The sequence below is a fragment of the Varanus komodoensis genome, unplaced genomic scaffold (assembly GCF_004798865.1).
Source record: "Varanus komodoensis strain SLA01 unplaced genomic scaffold, ASM479886v1 scaffold51, whole genome shotgun sequence".
Taxonomy (NCBI): Eukaryota; Metazoa; Chordata; class Lepidosauria; order Squamata; family Varanidae; genus Varanus; species Varanus komodoensis.
Window position 1 is genome coordinate 3,692,347 of NW_025336100.1, and position 23,710 is coordinate 3,716,056.

Sequence of the window (23,710 nt, forward strand, 5' to 3'; positions counted from 1 at the left end):
TCCTTTTCCTATTCACATGCTGAAAGAAGCCCTTTTTGTTGCTCTTGATATTCTTGGCAAGTCTCAGCTCGTAATCAGCCTTAGCCTTGTGAAGAATCCTTCTGCGACGGGCCTCCTCCTCCCAGTATACCCTTTTGTCTATTTCCCCCAGTACCCATTTCCTATGGAGGTTCCTCTTTCATCTAATCCCTCTAACCACCTCCTTTCGCATGCATAGCAGCACTCTCCTAACCTATCCCAGGAGACTTTCCCCAGTCTGGCCTTCAGTTGGCCAAAGTTGGCCCTCTTGAAGTCCCAGCTTCTAGTGCTCAACCTGCTGCACGTCCCCAGTCCCCTGATCTCAAAGCAAAGGATGGAGTGATCACTCGCATCCAGAGCTCCCCTAATCTGTAATTCATCTATCAACTCCTCCCTATTGGTCAAGACCAAGTCAAGGAGGTTTCCCCTCCTCGTCACCTTTCGGACCCTCTGTGTAAAAACCCTCCCTCTATAGCTTCTAGGAAGCGACGTGACCTGGCTGTCACCACCGAGTGAGTCTCCCAAGTAATATCTGGGAGACCGAAATCTCCCATAATTACTGTGTCTCTCCCCCGAGATATCCTTAGAATCTGGCCTGTCAGGACATCATCCAGGGTCTCAAATTGACCTGGAGGGCGATAACATACCCCCACTGTCAGGTCTCTTTCCCTGTCAAAACCCCTAAGTTTCACCCAGACTGCCTCTACCGAATCCCCATCTGTGCTGCATTCTATCTCACTGCATTCTATCGCTTCCCTGATGTATAAAGCCATGCCCTCACCCCTCTTTCCCTTCCTGTCCTTTCTAAAAAGGTGATACCCTTCTATGTTCAAGTTCCAGACTTGCCTTTCATCCCACCAAGTTTCTGTGATTCCCACCAGGTCATACCCTCCTATTCCCAGGAGAGCTTCAAGCTCTTCCTGCTTATTACCCATGCTCCTTGCATTGGTGTACATGCACCTCAATTCCTTCCCACTGCTTCCTTTCCTTTTAGTTCCCAGCCTCCTCCTTCCTCCCATCCGCCCCAATACCTGCCCCCTCTCTGTAGGAGTCCTGTCAGTTCCTGCAGTACTTCTGAAACCCTGCTCCCAGAGCCCTGATCCTCTCCCCACACTTGTCCAGTGCAGACACGTTTCTGGGGGGCCTGACCCCCCCCCCCAGCTCAGTTTAAAGTCTTCCGGATGAAGCTCGCTAGAGCATCTCCAAAGGACCTTTTCCCCATCCTCATGAGGTGTAACCCATCCCTTGCCAGAAGTCCATTGGCAATAAACCGAGTGCCGTGGTCAAGGAACCCAAAGCGTTCCTTCTGGCACCACACCCTAAGCCAGTCGTTCACCTCGGAGACCCTCCTGTCCCTTCCTGGCTCAAATCCCCAGACTGGTAAGATTGACAAGAAGGCCACTTGGGACTTCAGCTCCCTGAGTTTCTTCCCCAAGGCCTCGAAGTCCCTGGTGATCCCAACCGCACCCTGCCTGGCCACCTCGTTTGTGCCCACATGGATCACCAAGAGTGGCTGGTGACCCCCGGAGCGAACAAGATGCTCCACCCTGTCCTTCACATGCTGGATGCGTGTGCCCGGCAGGCAGCAAACCTCCCTTGTCTCCAGGTTGGGGCAGCACACCACTGGCTCAGTGCCCCTCAGCAGGGAGTCCCCAACAACAATCACCCGCCGCTGTGTCTTCTGGGTGTTGGTGGGTGGCCATGCCCTGGCCCTTGCCTCTCCTGCAGCGGCCCCCTTGTCATCCCAGGCAGGGGGTCCTGCTGGTCCCCTGAGGCCTCATCAGCCCCAGCCCCCCCAAGTGGAGAGAACCTGTTTCCCAGCTCCAGATTGGTGCCAGGAGAAGGAGGAGGCCGTGCTCACCTCCTCCTCCTGTGGGTGACATGCCTCCATGTCTCCATGGCTGCTCCTCCCGTGGTCTCTCCCTCAATCCTCTGTCCAGAGGGGGGCTGCTCCTGGGGGGCCTGGAGAGCTCTCTCGGCCCTCAGGCACCTCACCTCCTCCTATAGCAGGGTCACCAGCTTGCACCGAGGGCAGGTGTAACCCTGCCTCTCCTGGGGGAGAAGGGCGAACATGTCGCAGCTGACGCAGTGGACAGCAACATCCGTGACTCCCACCAAGGCCATCTCCTGGTCTGCCATTGGGATCCCTTCCGAGACCTTACCTTGGTCCCCTGCCTTGTTTGTCCTGCAAGTACTGCAAGACATTGCTCATTTATCTTGGCAATTTGATCTCTAGTTGCTCTGCCTCCTTGAAATTCTGCCTGTACTTCTGGTAATTCTTGGTCCATATACTGCTGGAGCCTAGCTTGTAGGATTTTGAGCATTACTTTGCTAGCATGTGAAATGAGTGCAATGGTGCGGTACTATGAACATTCTTTGGCATTGCCCTTCTTTGGAACTGGAATGTAAACTGGCCTTTTCCAATCCTGTGAGCACTGTTGAGTTTTCCAAATTTGCTGGCATATTGAGTACAGCACTCTTACTCCATCATCTGTTAGAATTTTGAGTAGCTCAGCTGGAATACTGTTGCCTCTACTAGCTTTGTTGTTGCTCAGACTTCCTAAGACCTGTTTGACTTCACATTTCAGGATGTCTGGCTCAAGGTCAGTGACCAGCCCGTCGTGGTTATCAGGGATGTTAAGTTCTTTCTTGTATAGTTCCTTTGTGTAATCTTGCCAACTCATCTTAATCTCTTCTGCCTCTGTTAAGTCCCTGCCATTTTATCCTTTATCATGCCCATCTTTGCATGAAACATTCCCTTCATACCTCCAATTTTCTTGAAGAGATCTCTGGTCCTCCCTATTCTATTGTTTTCTATTTCTTTGCACTGTCCATTTAAGAAGGTCTTCTCATCTCTTCTCTCTATTCTCTGGAATTCTGCATTCAATTGGATGTATCTTTCCCTTTCTCTCTTGCCTTTCGCTTCCCTTCCTTCCTCAGCTATTTGTAAAGCTTCCTCAGACAGCCATTTTGCTTTCTTGCATTTCTTTTTCTTTGGGATGGTTTTAGTTGCTACCTGTTGTACAATGTTGCGAATTTCCATCCATAGTTCTTCAGACACTCTGTCTATCAGATCTAATTCCTTAAATCTATTTGTCACCTCTACTGTATATTCATCAGGAATATGATTTAGGTCATACCTGAGTGGCCTAGTGCTTTTCCCTACTTCCTTCAATTTAAGCCTGCTACAAACAACACAAATATAAAATATATGAAATGAAGGTAATAAATTCTCATTTAAGGGAAACAATAACTAAAATAGAACTTTCATTAAAAACAAGCAATCCTCTTAGTAAAGTTGGTTGACTTGATTAATCCAATTAGGAGTTCATTTATAGTTCATTGCTGCTTTCTTCATAATACTGGCAGAGTCCTACATTGAGCAGGGGGTTGGTCCAGATGGCCTTACTGGCCTCTTCTAACTCTACTATTGTACAATTCTATCAATTTTCCTAACATTTGTCACAGATAATACCACAGATATATGCATCCAGGCATGATGGATGGGAGAATAAGTAGGCAACTATGTCATGTTCAAGAAGTTTAGGCTGGAAGCCATGTATTGCTATTCGTTCTACACAGATATCAACTATCAACACATATATCATATCATATCATATCATAGCAAATCAGAGCCCAAGTCCCTGTGGTGACTGGTGCCTGCAGGCCTTCAGGCTCTCCAGTTATGGATGGAAAGCCTGGTGCAGCAAGATTTTAGAAGATTCTTTGCTATTTAGGCACATGGGCAATTTAGTATTCAATAACTTTGCTAAGTGGGAGGTAGTTGGCATTGAGATTATCATGCAATTGAGATTGGGTAGTTCGCATTCAGATGACCACTGCCATGCAATGTCGGCATTCAGATGGCCTCAACTTTAGCTTTTGCAGAGACCTGCAAATGATTGCTAAAAGGTAAGTTTCGTTCTCTTGGTCCTGGTAAAGTAGAATCAATATGGTACTCCAGGCCAACTCTAACACCCCTTGATATCATTTGCTGATAGCAATATTTTCTCTTGACTCTGTAATTTCATTTTAATGAGATCAAGACTGATTCTAAATAAGAATTTCAGGATTTTCTGAATAGGTCTTGTTGCTTCCAATTGAAGGAAGTAACTCAGTGATTGAGAAACAGTGAGGCAAACAACCAAGCCATGAAGCCTGTCTGAAGGAATGTGGAAGGGAGAAAAAGATAATTGGGTTGAAGAAAGAAGGCTACCTTCTATCTCATACTCCCAGTAGTTTTATGAGACGGGGGGGTCATAGGGCAAGGTGAAGCCAGGAAGGAGTGAACTAGTGAACTTGTAGTTATGAACACGCAGGCATAGTAGGTTGATGAATATTAACTCACACACCTTGAATAGACAATGGGCTAATTAAATGCACATGTGATGTATGTAGATGCATGTAGAGATGCAGGGATGAGATGGGAGATATGAAGTAGGCGGATGGAAAGACTGTACCCCCTTAGTACCTCGTCCAATGAGGGAATTGGGGAGGGCTATGGCAGCCAAGTTAGGGTACAAAAGGAGATGATTTGTGTGTTTGTGCTTTGGAGAGGTTCTCCCCGTCTATTGCAATAAACGAAGGAATTGCCTCACTCTGATGGTAGTCTTGGTTATTTAACTTGAGGAGAAGTATTTTCGCAGATTTTTGCATAACACAATTTATGCAAGAAAGCTTAGAAATTACACTTAATAGGCTTATCGGTATTTTTAGGATTCAGTTTGTTTTGTCAGGACTAAATGAGCCAAAGCCTGCAACTGACAAAAACAGTTTTAAACTGTTTAAATCCTCCAAGTATTCTGCTTCCTTCCCTTTGTCTTTATGAATCCTCAATCCCATAGCACTCTTTAGGATTTTGAAGAGAAGGCTGCCTCTTCAGATTCAGTAGACCCCTGAATGATTCCAATTAACTGAAACTGCTGACAGACCACAACTGACTGTTAACTTCTAACAGATTAAACTCTTCCTCCTCACACACTTCCAGGCTCCGTCCATATACTCTCAGTCGCCAACCACTCACTTCAGGCACTCATCCCCTGCCCCTACCCCCCGTGCCCTTCTGAAACTTACCAACATTTAAAGGATCATGCATGCAACCCTTTAAATCATTACGGGGGCCCTTCCGCATTTATCATCAGGTAGCATTTTTGTACCCAAAGCTTTCCCCTTAACAAGAACTGCAATCTTCTCATTACCATTCTCAATAGTCAAAGACTCCCATTTAGATACAATCTGTTCACTATGGAATTTGGATTATTTGACAAAATAATAATTATTATTAGTTGACAAAAAAACTTTACTGAAATACAAATTTTAAAAAACCTTTTGGACAAATATGAACTTTCTCCATACCTTTACCTTCCCCATCTGCCGTAAGTCTCAATTTAGTTTCATTCTTGCTTATGAATGTTTGCCCCAGAACTTTCTACCCTTTCATATAAACATATTTTTTCTTCTCTTTGGATGGGTTTTTATAGGCTAGCCATCAAGCTAATATGGCTATACTAGTTTCCTCTGATCTAGCTAGTTAGGTTTCTCTAACGTACTTGACTAAGATCTTTTTGCCTGTCCTGCCTTCTTTATCATGGGAAGTGATTGATGACACATTGTTTTTTTACAGATACCAGCTACATGCAATTTCAAGATGGATACTATTTCTTGATATATTTTGACTATATTCCCTTCACTTTGCTATTGGAATCTTAACAAATCTCATCTATTATCAGAGATTCTATTTCCTGGACCATCTCAATTGCTTTTCACTCACCCAAGGTACCTTCAACTGATTTTGGCAAATAGGGAAGAACATTGCCAATTTCCCTATGGCAAAACTTAAGACATGGGAGATCAAGTTTTGCTCTATTTTCTACTGTCAGTTGTTTAATACTTATTTATTTATTTATTTAGAGAACTTCTATGCGGCCTCATTTGCCGAAGCCTCAGGGCGGCTCACAATCATAAATTACATAATATAAAACAATATAATGTAACAGTATAATTTAAATTACCCTGGCCAAAGAATAAAATAAATAAATAATATTAACAATTAAAATAACATTTGAATAAAAAGGTCTTCGCCTGGTGCCAAAAAACAAATAACGACGGCGCCAGGCAGACCTCTCTGGGGAGCGCATTCCATAGATTGGGTGCCACCACAGAGAAAGCCCTCCTTGTGGGCTAATACTTGTGCATACAAAGAAGGAAACTAACATAAATTCTACAGACTGCTACCCCATCAGAGAAATATGTGAAATTACCTGAAATAAACTTGCAACTTCCATTTAAATAACACACCCACATGGTGTTTAAAGATTAATTCGAACAATACTTAGCTTATTTACTTTTAATCCTGGGAGAACCTCTCCCATATTACGGTCTTCTCTAGTATGTCGTAGGGTCATCTCAGAAGAGTCGTTAGCACATGAAAGACAGCCAGGAGCTCCCAGCAAGAGTCAGGCTTTAGAGCAAGAAGATTTCTACTTGGTGCCCATGGCACAAAGCCGCCCCCCCACCCGCCACCTGACTCTGAAGTTTTTGTAGAAGTTTCTGATAACGCTCATGGGGCGACCGTGGGAATGTCTGTTGCCATGAGGAATGCCCAGCTGAGGAGAAGACTTCGGCACTTGGACCAATTAGAAGAGAGGCAAAGTCAAAGAAGGAGGGAGAGGAGCTTATCTAGCCCCCAGGGGGAAATTCAAGTTCACAGGATTAAAAGTACGTCGTAAATCGGAGAGAGGTCAGAAAGGAGGGGGCAACTGTGTTGCTTAGAACCATCTTTAACAGCTCCTGCACTATTCGTCGCCTGTGTATCTTGAAGTTGTTTAGAATAAAAAGCTTTAAACTTTTATTGCCTGTCTCTGTGTTAGTAATTAGGAAGAGTGCTACAGCCTCACGACAGCTTGCCCCCTCCTTCCTCCACATTCCATCATCCACAAGAGCATCGTAACTCACACAGCCAGGCGAAGGTTTTTTGGAGCAACTCGCTGATGGAGTCCTCAACCCAGGCTGCCCCCACACCCCGGAGTGCAAAGCTCTACAAGATGAGAACATCCTTTTGAGGGTCGAATCTGCGGCAGCAAATGAGGAAATTAATCGGCTGCGAGCTGAAGTTGCTTCACTTCATGCAGCATGCCTACAGTGGCAGCAGCCCTCCCCCCCAGCCTTTGGAGATAAAGTTGAAACGATGCCCAGTAGAGCCGCCTCCCAAGTATGATGGAAAGAGGGAAGGATTTACAACTTTCAGGGCATAATGTGAACTATATATGTATCTTTGCCAAAACAATTTCACCAATGAGAAGACCAAGGTAAGCTTTGCGAGGCCTTTGCGAGAGCCTCAGGACAGCTTATACAAATAAAATTCAATACATAACAGTATAACATAAATAAATTAACGACCCACTCTGGGTGCAATTAAAATATGGTAATAAAATTCAATATTAAAACTTGTTAAAATATTGATTAAATAAAAAGGTATTAACCTGGCGCCGAAAAACGTATAATGATGGTGCCAGGAGGACCTCTCTGGGGAGCACATTCCATAGACGGGGCGCCACCGCAGAGAAGGCCCTCCTCCGGGTACTCTGTCTCCTAATATCTTTCACAGAGGGTTCCCGGAGGAGGGCTTCTGCTGCCGATCTCAGGGGGCAGGAGGGCAAATAGGGAAGAAGGCGTTCCTTTAGGTATCCTGGTCCCAAGCTGTTAAGGGCTTTATAGGTAATAACCAGCATCTTGAATTGAGCCCGGACTTCAATGGGAAGCCAATGGAGCTGATAGAGGACTGGGGTTATATGAGAATAACGCCCAGTTCCTGACAGCATCCTGGCAGCTCTGTTTTGAACCATCTGAAGTATCTGGACTGTCTTAAAGAACAGCCCCACATAAAGCGTGTTACAGAAATCCAAGCGGGAACTAACCAATGTGTGTGTTACTGTTGCTAGGCAGTAATTAAGAAGCCTTAATCAGCAGCTGGCTCTGATGACTTTGCCCAGCACTTTAGGGATAAAATCGCTCAGATTCACCATGAGCTAGACTCCACAGTTGATACAGTTTCAGAGCAGGGAGCATCCAGAGCACTGTCTGGTCTATCTTTATTGGATGAGTTTCAGTTTTTGTGGCCTGAGGATGTGGGCAAGGTGCTTGGATTGGTTCAACCCACCACTTGTCTGCTTGCCCCTTGCCCCTCGTGACTGCTCATCAAAACCAAAAACAGGATATGTACCTGGGTCCAGGAGGTCATCAACGCCTCTTTGAGAGAAGGCCGGGTCGCCACCCCTTTGGGAGGTGGTGATGAGGCTTGTCCTGAAGAAGGCAACTCTGGACCCACAGATAACCGCCAACTATAGGGCAGTGGCTAATATCCTGTTTTTGGGCAAGGTGCTTGAGCGTGGTGGTGGCAGGACAACTCCAGGTGCTCTTGGAGGAATTTGACCATTTAGGCCCATTGCAATCTGGCTTCAGGCCCTGCTATGGCACTGAAACTGCCTTGGTCACCCTGTATAATGATCTGTGGAGGGAAAGGGACAGGAGGAGTGCATCCCTGTTGGTTCTCCCAGACCTCTCATTGGCTTTCAATATCGTCAACCATGGTATCCTTCTGGATAGGTTGGCCAGGTTGGGAGTTGAAGGCACTGCTTTGCAGTGGTTCCACTCCTACCTGTCTGGCCAATTCCTGAAGGTTGGTGCTGGGGGATTATGGCTCTGCACCATGACAGCTTTGCCATGGAGTTCTGCAGGGTTCCATTTTATCCCCCATGCTTTTTAACATTTACTTGAAACTGCTGGGAGAGGTCATCCGAGGGTTTGGGCTGTGGAGTAATCAGTATGCTGATGACACCCAGCTCTACCTCTCTTTTACATCTAATCCAGGTGAGGCAGTGGTTGTCCTTAACCAGTGCCTGGCTGGGGTCATGGGCTGGATAAGAGCCAATAAACTGAGGCTTAATCCAGACAAGATGGAGGTCCTGTTGGTGGGTGGTCCAGCCTTCTGGGTAAATGACTTTAGCCCTGTCCTGGATGGGGCTGCATTCCCACTAAAGGACAGGGTATGCAGTTTGGGAGTGCTCCTTGACCCAGAGCTATCCCTGGAATCTCAGGTGGCAACAGGGGCAAGGAGTGCTTTCCTGCAGCTTCAGCCAATCCACCAACTGTGCCCTTACCTGGATCAGCATTGCCTAGCAACAGAGACCCATGCTCTGGTAACTTCCCAATTGGATTACTGCAATGTGGTCTACGTAGGGTTGCCTTTAAAGACGGTCTGGATACTTCAGTTGGTTCAGAATAGAGCTGCCAGGATGTTAATGGGGACTGGCAGGTATTCACATATAACGCCAGTCCTCTGTCAGTTACACTGGCTGCCAATTGAAGTCCAGGCCCAATTTAAGGTGCCAGTGATGACTTACAAAGCCCTAAATGGAATTGGTCCAGGTTACCTGAAGGAGTGTCTTCTTCCCTATGTGCCCTCATGCCCCTTGACATCTGAGGCGAGGGTATTGTTCTGGAAGCCCTCCTTGAAGGAGATCAGGAGGGTGGCTACCTGGAGGAAGGCCTTCTCTGTAGTGGAGCCCTGACTATGGAATACGCTCCTCAGAGAGGTTTGCCTTGTGCCAATGCTTTATGCTTTTCAGCGTCAGGAGAAATCCTTTTTATTTTCCTATTATTTTAATGTCTAGTGGGTTTTAACTGAGGTTTTATTATCTTGAGTTGCCGCATGCGGTGTTTAGAAAGAGTGAGTCAGATGGGGATTCCTGGGCCATCTAGTCTGACCCCTGGCTCCAGCTGGCTCCACTCATGACATGCCTACTATATGCATCTTCAGCCTATCCTTGAACACCTCCAGTGGAAGCCCATTCCATACCTTACGGGTCCTAACCATCAGGAAGTACTTCCTGGCATCCATCCTAAATCTTGGTTCCCTGAGCATTGCTCCATTGGAATGCATCCTGCCCTCCACTGCAGGGGAAAAAAAGTCATGATCCACTTCTGAATGGCAGTCCCTCATGTACCTGTATGTCACTAACAGGTCCCCTGTGACTCTCTCAAGGCTGAAAAGACCCAGCTCCCTCAGTCTCTCCTCATATGGCTTACACTAGTGACACTTCGCTGCACTGATTCCAACTGTGCTATATCCTTTGTGTAATGAGGGGCCCAAAACTGAGCACAATACTCCAGTTGCGGGCGCACCAGAGTTGTATAGAGTGGTAGTAATACCTCTCTTGATCTAGAAGCCACACTTCTGGCTATGCAACCAAGGGTGGCGTTCACCCTCTTGACCACCGCATCACACTGCTGACTCATGTTTAGCCTGCAGTCAACCAGTACCCCAAGGTCCCTTTCACAAGTGCTGCTCTTCAGCCACTTGTCCCCTAACCTGTACTTCTGACACCCATTCCTATGCCCCAAGTGCAAGACCTTGCACTTATCCTGGGCCATCCTGTTGCCCCCCCCCCACGTCCCTCTTCCATAGTCTGTCCAGATCCTTTTGTATCTGGAGTACGTTCTCCTCAGTTGTGGACACTGCCCCCCTTTTAGTATCATCTACGAATTTGATCAGCAAACTTGTGACCCCCTCTTCCAGGTCATTCATGAAAAGATTGAACAGGATCAGTCCCAGGACAGAGCCCTGGGGGACCTCACGCATCAATGATTGCCATTCCAATGATTCCCCATTGTTACCCTCTGCTTTCAGTCCGTCAGCCATGCCCTAATCCATCGGACAGTTCATTGGTCTATTCCAAAACTCCTCAATTTCTCAACCAGGATATCATGTGGCACTTTGTCAAAGGCCTTGCTGAAATTCAGGCAAACCACATCCACCGCATCCCCTTCATCTAGCCACCTCAAAACCTTGTCACAGAATTCCACAAGGTTAGTCTGGCAGGACCTATTTTTGTGGAAGCCATGTTGCATGGCCACCAATCTCCTTTCTCTATCTAGGATCTCCAGACCATTTCCTGTTAGTAGCCTTTCCATTGTCTTTCCCACAGTGGACATAAGGCTAACCGGCCTGTCATTCCCCATGTCCCCTCTGCTACCTTTTGAAGATTGGGACCACTAATATCATCCCCTAATCTTCTGGAATCTCACCCATTCTCCAAGGCCTCAAAATGGAGGCCTGCAAACGTGGCAGTTCCCCCACTAACTCCCTAAGTACCCTTGGGTGTAACCCGTCAGGGCCTGGGGCCTTTGTAATGTCCAGTGCCCTGAGGAGCTCCTCGACTTCTGGGGAGGGGGAGGTCTAATCTGTGCCCCTAAATCCCCGGCCTCATCTGATCCCCCATGCAGATCTCCCCTGTCCTGCTTTGGGGAGAACACAGAGGCAAAACAGTCATTTACCATCTGTGCCTTTTCCCTCACATCAGTCGCTGAATCCCCTCCCTCCTTATTAAGTGGTCCCATTGCCTGTCTCCCCTTCCTCTTGCTATTTACATTTTGCTTGGTTTGCCATATTTGTTATTTATTGTAAGCCGTCCTGAGACGTATGTGGTGGACGGGTTAGAAAAGCTTCAAACAAACAAACAAACATTTGTGAGAAAGTCAGCACAGAAGTGGAGGGAATTGGGAAGCTGGTTTTGTTGACTTTACCCAGTAAGACAATGGCTACAGGTAGTTTCCTCCTCATTTCTCTGTTTTTTTCTTCTTCGTGATTTTTTGTGAGGCAGCAGAAGGTGCTATCTCCCCACCACTGCTACTTCTCACTTGCGCATGGATAATGGTGTAAGGCCATTTCCTTGCATATCACCTTTCAAACTCCTCCTCTTCTCCTACAGTTGTATAGGTCTGTGACAAGAGGTCACAGTAGACATCCAGTAGAAATGCTGGATTTATTAGCATGTGCCCCAACTGTAATAACTGTATTCAGCCCAAATACTGAGACTGTACTCCCTCATAATGTACGGGACTCTAGTGTAGATCTTCCCCAGGGTAATCATATCAAAAGACTGAAGAAACTGTAGAAGGTAGTTTTCTGCCAATTCACATCTCCAATCTGCAACATTCCAAGAAATTGTTTATTATTATTTATTAAAAACTTTTGCATGCAGTCCTTTATATAAATATCTCAGGACGGTTTACAAACCTCAAATTATCTGAGGTTTGAAGATATTCAGGAATACAGTCAATCATTAATTAAAGAGGGCAAATATGATTAGGTAGCTGGATGGCCTCATGAATTCCTTTTTTTCCTATTTCTGTTCAAATTTTGTATAATAACCCCATTTCCCTTCACAGAAAGAGTCTAGGTATGCTTGTTTCATTAGATTTCAGAAGTTTCATCTCTCTCCTTTTTTGATATTGTTTTTGTTGCATTTTTGAGTACAGCATGGAGTTAATAAGCCCACTTTCCACCATACAAGGTAGCCAGATTGGGTACTTTAGGGAGGTAGGTGGAGAAAAATTACTTTTACCATTATAACTTTGTTGCCAAGATATTTATGCTGTTTAGCGGATCTTTTTTGCAGCAGGCTTGCCCTGAATAAAACACCTTGGTAGTAGTCAAAAGGAGTCTCAGTGGAATAGCCTCTGTTTTCAAAAGCATTTTATGGGACTTAGGGCATTGCAATGTGTTCCGTATTTCCACACATGTCTTAAAGTTCTGAAAACTCAATTCAACAGTTCCTTTTGAGCCACTGAGCAAAAGGATGTCAAACACTTCCTCTCACTTCAGGTAAGTTTTATTTGTCCAGTAATATGGCCCTTTCCCAGTGAAGGTGCTGTGCAGATCCTTCACTCGTGAATGAAAATATTACAGTACTATAAATCTTTTTTTCCCTGGTTGTTCCAAAGATACAGAAGAGGAAGGCTGAGTCACATACAAGTTACTTTTGTCATGTTGAGGCACTTTGAATGCAGCTTCATAAGATGTTTTAGCACACAAGATTCATCATTAAGACTTTGTCCCAATCTATAGTCTACAGACATTCCCCTAACAGTTGGCTAGTGATTTAATGTTCCAAAGAACTATTTATTTGACTAAGTTGCATATGGCCATGATCTGCATTGGTTTCTTTTAAAAATATATTGCTTAACAGGACAATTTTCAATTTCTGTGTGTAAAAAAGAGCAATCAGCATCTTTAAAGATGTCTTGTGGTTGCCTTTGTCCAAGTGTTTTTTTTTTTCAATTTAACATTTCAGGAGTAGAAGCAATTGTCAAAATAATTTAATTCTATCAAAGTGCATGTCACTGAAACTATAGCTTGGAGAGCAGAAACAGCTTTTTGGATTTGAGATATGAAATATTTTCTCAGCAAGTGTACATGTCCCAACAAATGCTGGGTTGTCAAACCCAGGTGTAGTGCCTGAGTGCCATTCTCTGGTTTTGAGCATTGAGATTGTATGCTTTCTTTTCTTCTTTTCATACTGTACTGTTACCAGGTATCACTTCTTCCAGATTGCTCAGCCATATTTCTTCTTGATGATTATTTCCTTATTCATAAATAGTGTAGACATCTAGTATCACTTATTCCAAATCCCCTAGCTAAGTTTCTTATCCCTCAGTTGGAAACCAAACTCCTGACACCTGCTGGGCCTTCAGACATCTGGAATTTATGTCCTAGCAAGCAGTTCCTTGGCTGCTTAATCATCTATCTCAATCACATCAGAATGTTAATTGTGTTGTGGGAAGTTGGCTGTGTGGTTATATTGACAAAATGGATTAAACACTGACCAGGAAACTTTTACTACCCTTTGCTATATTCTTATGTTTTCATCTTAGTGTTGTTGTAAACAAACGTCCCAAATTCCAGTACATGCAGCTGTCATGCAGCAGGATTCTAGCGTAGTCTTCTCCTTAAGATACCCATTATCTACGTGCAACAGATTTTAAAAATGTTATACTTTGCCATAGTCTGAAATAGGAGAGCCCAGACAGAGATTTACTGCTTCATTGAGAAACAGGCCGTTGTCTGAACTCCTCTGTACTTTTGGCTGTCAGGCAAGGCCTTTCAGACCATTCTAAGTACCAAGCTAATGTGCTGGAATACAACTCCCACCATCACCAAGCTCTTGTTGGTTGGGGATGGAAAGAGGTGTATTCCATCAATGTCTTAGGCTGTAGTTTGAGTATTTTACTCAAGAAGTCTAATAAGGAGTTATTAAAAAGTTTGAGTTGTGGAAGAAAACTAGGGAGGGGTTCTAAGCTTCTGAGAAAAAAGATGCCTCTATTTGTAACTTGGAGCAGTCTGTATTCTTTCAAAGTAATTGAATTTCATGTATGGGGAGCCATGCATCCCTGTCAGTCTTTCATAAATCATCATCTTCAGTTCCACAGTTCTGGTCAGCTGCTGCTTCAGTGGATATCCTATTACCATTAATGAGCTTCACTCCAGGCATATTTTACTGAATTTAGAGGACTCTGTTTTCTGTCAATGCATCATTCAGTCTCTACCAGAACAACTCTGAAGAGACTGCAGAGGTTCAACAGGCAGTGTACAGAACCTTCCCAGTTCAAAAGCCAGAGTAATTTCCTGAAAGCATGCCAAGGCCTCATGGCCTTCAGGTGTAGATAAGGCAGGCTTCTGCAGTGAAAATGAAACCTAAACAGCTTCATTCCCAAGAAGGGAGAGGAAGGCTGGATGCTTCCTGACAGGCTCTGCTACAGTGGGAGAGAAGAATCATTTAAAAATCCATGGCAAAAATTCATGTGTTCTCAGTCTAAGGTGGAGAATTCATGTCCCACTTGCCCAGATATAGGACACCAAGTAGAGTAGTGCAATTTTATTAATCACCATAATATCAATTGCACCTCACAAAGAATGGGAAGCAGATGTCTGGCCACTACATGGAAAAGTTCATCAGGAGGGCTTTAAACTATGGGAGGGAGATGTGCAGCATGGCATACCATCACCTGGCAACAGAGAAAAAACCTCAAGCATCTTGAAAAAAATGCAGTGCGTAATAGAAGTCAACATGGATTTATTTTTAAAAAATCCTGTAAGACTAACTTAATCTCATTTTTGACTGGGTAACCTCCCAAATGGGCAGAGGGAATACTGTGGACATAATCTACCTAGACTTTAACAAAGCTTTCAACACGACATTCTGATAAGCAAATTAGCAAAAACTGGACTAGATGGAGAAACTATTAGGTGGATCCAAAATTGGCTGCTAATTTGGACACAAACTTGCTCATCAAGGACACCTTCTCAAATTGGATGGAGGTAAGTAGTGGAGTGCCACAGGGTTCAGTTCTGGGCCCAGTGCTCTTCAGCATCTTTAGTAATGATTTAGATGAGGAAGTACAAGGAAAGATAAGCAAATTCTCAGGTGATACAAAACTGGGTGGGATAGTGAACACACTACAAGTCAGAATGAAAATCCAGGGCCATCTGGATAAACTTGAGCACTGGGCTTAAAGCAGCAGAATGAGATTCAGTAAGGACAAGTGCCAAGTCCTCCACCCAGGAAAAGAAACCAAATGCATCAATACAAGATGGGGAATACGTGGCTCAACAGAATGAATACAGTAATGATTTAAAACATTATGAGTGTGTTCCTTTAAATGTTGATATGTTTCAGAACAGCATAAGTGAAGCATGGATGCATGTGAGAAAACAGACACACAGAGACACACACACAGTCAGTCAACAGTTAATAGTCAGAACTATAGTCAGTCAGCGGTCTCCAGAATCAGAAGAGGCAGACTTCTCATTAGAATATCATAGAGTGTTATAAAAGGTATTTAAGATTCAAAAGGAAAGGGAAGGAAGTAGAATAATTAGAGGACATATTAGCAACTAGGGAGAGTCAAAACCTAATACTGTCAAATATTCAAAGTGTGAGAGATATACTGTAAGCTGACAGAAACTTGAGTGAAAAAGGGAAAGATCAATAAAATAATCTAAATAATAAAATAAGATAAATAAAATAAAGACTTGATGTCCAAATGGTCTGTGTCTTTGTGTGCATATGCCCAAAATCTACAACAGAAGGTTTTCTTTTAAAAGATTTGTTCATGAAAATAACAGCTGCCAATGAATCATTCTAGATGGCACCCCTTAGTAGTCCTCAGTTGGTCCTTTTATACATTGACCATTAAAGGGTTACACGTAACACAGTTAACTTTCCGACAGGTAACAGAAGTAAAAAATTACAATAGCATGATTTTTCCCACTTGCATAGCAAAGAAGATGCTCCAGAGGAGGGGAGAGGACAGGGAGCTATTACACAGAAGAGGAGGAGGATGGGCTGGGCTGGTGTGAATTGGCCTTTGTTTAAGCAGCTCTTATCTGTCACGCGCCAACTAGCTTTCTCTGGTCTGGTGCCTGGTCAGTGCCAACTACATTTCAAGGATGCATACATGCTGGTTCTAGAAAGGAGGGTTTTTCTCTGGCCTGGTTGAATGTCAATGACTGCCTGATTGCCTAAACCTCTTGAAACCAATATGCTTAATATACAAATTAAGTTCCATTTTGTTTATTGTTAACTCAGAGCCATAGGCTGTTTGAATATCAGCGCCTCATCCTCAGGAACACACAGGCCAGCAAAGGAGCCTTATAGCGTTGGCATGATATTGAGGGAGAGGTTAACTGGAACTTAATTTCCAGTGGCAGACTTGCATACCCAGAGAAAGAGAGGAAAATATCAAGAATGCTAAAGACATACCATAGCCAAACAAATTACAGGAGAGTACTCATGACAAATACATTTCCAAATTTAAAAAAAGAAGATATACCCCTTCACCAAGAATCTTTCTGTAGAAAGGAGCCTTACACAAACCACAGAAACACTCCAAGTCTTTAGGTAATATGTTTATAGTCCAGTCTTAAAGTTTCTGACCTAGTAACTCAGATGTAAATTGTGAATTGTATCTAACATACAAGATAAAATGCATTTGCTTGTGCTTCAAGACACCATCTCATTTTGGCTCAACCCATGAACTGCCATTGTGTAACTGGCTCTAGCTAAAGTAAAACACACATGTGTGCACACAAAAGCAAAAGATCCTGAAAGGCCATCCCTGACCTAAGGGATTGGCTGGAAGCAGAACTGTGCTCTTATACAACTCCTGCTCCTTTCTAGGTGGTTGCACAAAAGAACTTTCCAGCACACCCAAATTCCAAACCAAGGAACAGGATGGAGTTGTGCCACTACTGATCCTTGCAACATCTCAAAAATGATTATTATAATAGGTAAGGTTGAAGGTACTGAAAAGAGTAAACATTTGGCCAAATGCCAACCTATTTCCCCCCACCCCAGACATTTCTGGTCAACAAGTGAGGTAGGTCAAAAGCAATTCCATTAAATATTGAACTTATTATTCACTTTTAATCCAACACAACAGCAATGCCCTCAGTTGCCAGACACCAGACTCCTACAATTTGCTTGCGTAGTCACATGTCTGTGCATCAAAGGAACAACAGGATACAAATTAGGTTTCAAACACATAATGAGGCTTCTGGCTTGTTTTGTAGCTTTTTATCTCAGCATGACCTCTGGTCTCATTAAGAGAACTGCTTAGTTTCAGGATCTTCTAAAATAGGTTCCCCACTTTTTCAAAGCATAACTGTCACTTCTTGAGAAAATACGCTCAAGTTTAGCAAGCTCACTTTGAGTGTACAAATGACATGTACAAAAATCATGAAGTTGTTGCTACTGGGATTGGAACAATTTCATGAGGGGTGGGAATAACTGCTAGCAATCAAAGATCTACAAATGGCAGGATTTCTTACAGGGGTAGGTCCAGGATAATTAAGCATTGCTTATAGTTGTGCCATTCAGTGCTGGTATCCTGTTTATGTACATGGTGCGTGAATGTGAACAACAGCTGTCTCTGTAAAACTAAGAAGAGGGGAGCATATACGACAAGAAATTCTGAGAAGGTGGAAAGGAATGTGTCCCTTCCTAGCCCACAGAGATGGCTTGCATAGGCTGCTGTCTACCACAAAACTGTCTCCAAGTAAGGCTTTGCTTATACATTCACAAGAGGGAACTGATTTATTCAATGAGGTTCTCTTTTCCCCTTCAGTTTTCCACAGCAGTTTACATGGAGTTCCAGGCTTCTGAGCACCCTTGGGCAAGCCACCCTCAATGGGTCTCCTTGTTCAGCAAGCCTGTCATTCTCATCTGCAGCATGTCATCTCTGTTCTTGCCACTGCTTTCAGTTGCTTGTTCGACAGAGAACCAGTGGTGTTTACTGTTCCATCTCCTCACCACTACCATTGTCCGATCCAGGAGCAATTCCAGCGGGACTTTGGCCTGTGCACCTTTGTTGGGGTATAGGTTCTCAGCTGATGCCCAAGCATGCTTACCCGTACCCTGCTGACAGGATTCACACTAAATCCCACAGTAAAGTCAACAGGTAAGGAGACACCTGCAGCACATAATAAACACACAGAAAAATGCCAATCTACAACAGCTTCACCACAGATTAAAAGATTTTTGCCCAAAAGACATCAGGGCCACGTAAGACTTCATCATAAGCAGTTCCATACACAGTCCACAATGATTAAGAAGCTGCCCCCTACCCCGTGTTAAACATTCAATTCTACAAAACTTTAACAGTTTAAACACTAATACAAATGACAAAAAGCACATCCATGTATTTTAATGATTGTTGTAAGCATTGTTATTACCATAATACTGTCCTTCACTATTTTGCCAACAAACAAACACATAAATCTCTGGACAGTCAAAGTTCATTTTTGACTGACCAAATGCCAGACCTGGTTGGGAATCATCATCATTATTTACACAGCATCATCAATATGCATGGTCCCTTAAAGCATAGTATGAGTAAAAAAGAGATATCCCTGCCTCAAGGAGCTTGCAATTTGATATGGGGTAAGCATAGAAGGAGAGGGTAACCGTAGGGGTATTTGCAAAGGATCCACTTACAAAAGCCCCTTGGAGCTGCTCCTGCTCTTCACCACTGCAACCTGTGGAACTCGAAGCGATTTGTGTGGGGAGCAGTGCAGTCACTATGTGCTTTGCAAGTGTGTGTCTGATAATCAAATACTGGGTAGGTCTGCATGACACTTTTAAGCCCAGGGGGTCATGTACAGAAGCACATACGGGAGCAAGGCAGGGATGACAGCTGCTGAAAAACATCCAAGAGGCACTTTCAGAGGCTGCCACTGGCATCCCCACCTTACACTCCTACTGGCATTCCTCCTGAGGAAGGGGAGCACACTGCGGCTTATCCTCAGCACCTCTATGGAGTGACAGCTGTACCAAGTAAGAACAACAAGAGCTATGAAGGTGGAACCAGCCCAGCATTTTTCCACAAGTGTCTTCTGCTGTCCAGAAGTGAATGCCTCCAGGCAAATTCATATTCCATGCCTCCAAATAATGAAATTGAATTCTACCTATATTATGCAACCTGAACAAGTATCTGTAACATCTCAAATTTTGCATACTTTATTCTACAATTTAAACCTTTTCATAACTACTATGTCTTTGCCAAGCCAAAAGAAAGATCTTATAGAGTAATATCTCTGACTTCTGCTTCCTGGCATTACCCACACATTTTCAAGCATAGCCTTGCAGCCATGCAGCTAGAAATGTGTCTTATTCTCATGACATACTGAGAATTTTTTTTCTTAAGAATTACAATATGTACACCATTAAACTTTACGGTTGAGTTTAAGGCAAGGCCTGTAATAATGATGCAGTGAACCAGAATGCCGTGAAAGCACACTAACCACAGTGCATACACCTATGTCCCAGCAAGACCTGTTCTGTTAATGTGCAGCAGAAGCCAGCTGCGTAAAGCATGGATTGACTGGCCCTTACAATGTCACCCCCAGTGTCTGTTTGGAGTTCTTGCTAAATGGTTTTCACTTTCTACAATAAATTAATCAACAAGCCAATTTAAATAAATAAGTAGTCTTATTCATTTAATGGACTTGCAGTGAACTCTATCCCCCTGCTGTGAAGACAAGCTGTGCTGCGTGCATAACAGTTATTTTGTATGCCATTGTTTTAACAGTTATGTCCAACAGTTATTTTGTGTGCCCTGCAAGCTGCTGTCCACCACAGTACCTCCCTCCTGATGCCCTGGTGAAAGCAGGGATGTGGGGGCATGGAGGCCGGACAAGCTGTGACACAGCTGTGGCATGTCAAGTTGGGACCCTCCTTCTTCACGCCAGCCAGGGCCAAGGCCTTCCACACCTGCTGCGCTGTCATCACCACTGCTGCCACCAAGGACTGCTGAAGAGACTGTCTCATTCCCTGCAGCCCTGCAAGCCGCTGTTTACCATGGCATCCCCCTCCCAATGCCCTGGTGAGAGTGGGGATGAGCAACAGGAAGAGGGAAAAGCCAAGCAAGAACAGTGTATTGATTAATTCACCTAACGTACAACAACCCTAGCACCCTAACCCTAGTGCATGACTTGCTGAATTCTTGAACACTGTCTAGTCCATACTTTGCTACATTAATAAAATATGGTTTGCTGTTCAATTGTGGACTTGGATTTGTTAGGGTCCTTTCGGAAGAGGATTTGAATTTTGTTGCTTCTCAGATTGATGTTATGATTTATGGTTTTGGCAGGAACTGTGAAGTCCCTCCTGTTCTCACTCTTGATTATGGTACTTTTAGTTTACCAAAAATCAAGCACCCCATCAAAAGTAACAAATGAAATGTTCTAGATGGTGTGATATTTGGAAAATGCTTATTCACAACCAGGGAGGGTGGGGAAAGCAATGTAGACATGTGAATGTTTCACAGATGCAAGGCCCTGAGCAAAATATAGTTGCCACACAGAACCAGATGACATGGATCACACACAAAATGCCCAGGCATCAGCAAGTGGCAAGCTGAGGGAGACCTCCTGGCTAGCAGAGACAGGGTAGTGATTCACTGGTAGAAGCATACTGAATAGGCAAAGGAGGTCAGGACGTACCGCTTCTGTGTCAACACGCAAGCAATGACCTTTCAAGCCTCACAACTACCAGCTCATTAGACTTGGTAGAACATGGGACAAAACTGCTCTGCTCAACCAGCTATGCAGGCAGGATAATTTTACAAGGCAGAGCTGTGATCTGCACTTCAGAACTTGATCAGCCACAGTTTCCTGTAGCTGTGCACTATGCATTTAGAAATACCTGTCTCCAAATCATATTGTGTGTTTATTGGAGGAATCACTAGTGGAATCACATACAGTGAAGCTGCCTTTAAATACATCTTTGCAAGTGTACCTTGGAACACTTCAATTAACAGTAGGTTTGAAGCTGAAGCATTCTTAAGGTATTTTCAGTTGCTGGATGTTAGCCTGAAGGATGAGATATATATATATATATATATATATATGCGCCAGCATTGGAAAAAACATTATGTAAACAGAAGCTGTGTGTGGCCAACAATTAGCACTATTCTAAAAAAGCAGGAATGGGCAACCTGTAGCTCTCCAGATCTTGCTAGACTACAACTCTAGTCATTCCTCACTATGCTGGCAAGGGCTGATGGGAACTGCAGTTCAACAAGATCTGAGGGGCACAAGTTGCTCATGCCTGACAAATGGAGGATAGTACAGTTCACTTCACATAGACCATGCTAAAAAATGTAGGCTTGCCATCTGAAGAATACTTATCCTTAGTGTTTTAATGAGCTGCGTACGATAGATGTGTTTGCAAACTTGTGCTGGCTTGTGTTATGTGCTGCATTTTTGGACATGGACCAAAACAAGTGATTGCAGTGTTCTGTCATACTGAACAATGGACAAGTAACAAGGTTTCTTTTTTTTTCTTCTGTTCTTAAATAATATCGGCTGACAAGAAGATCATAATACTCCCATTTAACTAGCAAAGAAAAACTCGCTGCACTCTGCAGGTCCCCTGCTTTCAATTTCAATTCTAACTTCCTGCCTCAACAGCACACAAGCCATATTAGCTCGGCTTATGTTCCAGTTTCCCCAGTGTTCTCTCTTCCTCCTCCTCCAAACAGTAGACTATAGAATAACTTCATAAATAATTAGACACCTTCGAGAAATTTGAGTTAGACGATGGGCCTGGAATATTCACTTATAACCCTTTCATTGGTAAATTAAATCATTTCCAGTAGGACTCTCCCCAATAATTATATCACTCATTACTTGGCATTAAGTCCTATAGATTCCTAAGCACCTGACTGCATAGGATCACAGCCCATTTCCCAAGCACAGCCCTGCACTTGGAAATCTGTACTCACACTCTTTGGGGATGAAACAATTAGTTTTCTTTTTTAAAAAATAATCAATTTCATGAGCATCTTCAGACATCTCATACCATTTGATCATTTCAAAAAAGCCTCTAGTTTATCTGTTTCCTAGGATCGCAGAGATGGGGAGGGATCTGACCCAAGCCCCCTTCTCAATGCAGGAAGTTAAGTGCTAAAGCATCCAACATGTGCCTACATCACCTTTGCTTGAACACCTGCAGCAAGGGAGACCTCTGCAACCCCTGAAGTAATTATTTCCACTGCAGAACCATTCCTCAGGAGTTTTTCACAAAGTTCAACAAAATTAAACCTTTCCAGAACTTAAGCCCATTATAGCTAATTCTGCCCTCTGGGGGAGCAAAACCAAGCCCTGATCCTCTTCTATGTGGCACCCCTTTACGTATTCTAAAAGTCTTGTCATGTTCTTCTTCCAGTCTTCACTTCTCTGGACTAAAGACCTTTCCACATGTTTTCTTCTGTACTCATGACCATTCCTGCTGCCCTGTTCACAACCTGTTCTGGTTTGTCTATATCCTTCTTAAAGCAAATGCAACACTCCAGAGGCCATCTACTTTAGATATTAGTGTGATGCAACCGAAGTTACCTACAAAAAGAATGAATAAAATGGAATTAATATTACTCCTGACTTGGGAGCTACGGTTTTATTAATACAGCCTAAAATTGCATTCGCCTTTTTTGCAGCTCCATCACACTGCTGACTCATGTTCAGCTTGAACAATGACATTTATTTCCCACTTTTTCTCCAAGGCTGCAGTCCTGGTGCTAAATGAAGCATTGAGCTCCTTGGCAGTCGACATCAAAGCTACATCAAGTCGGATCCCAAAGATGGCTAGGACGGGATTACTACGTTGACAACCTTCCTAGAATAAGTTGCACTTCCCGCTCCTTACCTGCCACTGTGACAACGAAGAAAAGGGCAGAAAGAGCCCGGTATTCCTGGTGAGCCATCGTGCGCAGAGCCTTCTGCGGCGGGGACGCCCGGCGCGGAGCCCCTGGAGATGGTGGCCAGGGCAAAGCACTCACGCTCGGCCCAGGGGCGCCTTCTTGCGCAACTTGGCGCGATCCTGCAGGCAGGACCAGCTGCACTTCCTCTGTCTGCGCCAGAAGCGCGTCTTTCTCTTTTGCCAGGTCCGCTGCGGCGAAACGCCTCGCTCGAGCCAGGTCTCCGTCCAGCACTTCCAGCCTGCCTCCTCCCGCGGGCGCAGCAGCCCCCACTCGTTCCTGTCGCTACCCCAGTGCGGCCTCTGCTGGACGGTGTGCGCGTATTGAGCGATGCGGCTAGTTGAGCCGGGCGAGAGGCGTCCTGATGGAAAGGGAGGCGCCAACTCGAGAGAAAAGCGAAACACCCTGCAAAGGCCAGGCCTTAAGAGCCTTGGCTTCTCGCTCCATGCTCCTGCTTCGTTACGTGCTCGCTTCGGTTTTGTCCTGCCAGACTTAATGGCTCCCAAAATACAAACTGACCTAGCCACCTCTGCCGTCTCTTCTCTGGCGATTACTAGGATAAACTTTGGCTTATAAAACAAATTTCATTTGCTTGATA

General features: G+C 44.2%; 1 protein-coding gene across 1 annotated transcript in view; it reads right to left on the bottom strand.

Moving 5' to 3' along the window:
• The window catches only part of PARM1 (prostate androgen-regulated mucin-like protein 1), a 47,719-nt gene extending 24,462 nt beyond the window's left edge, over positions 1–23,257 (bottom strand). Inside the window, exon 1 of the mRNA XM_044447400.1 lies at positions 23,061–23,257. Within this exon, the coding sequence (XP_044303335.1) occupies positions 23,061–23,118 (58 nt within the window). The 5' untranslated portion in view covers positions 23,119–23,257. The remainder of the gene's footprint in view (positions 1–23,060) is intronic.
• Positions 23,258–23,710: the final 453 nt, after the last annotated feature.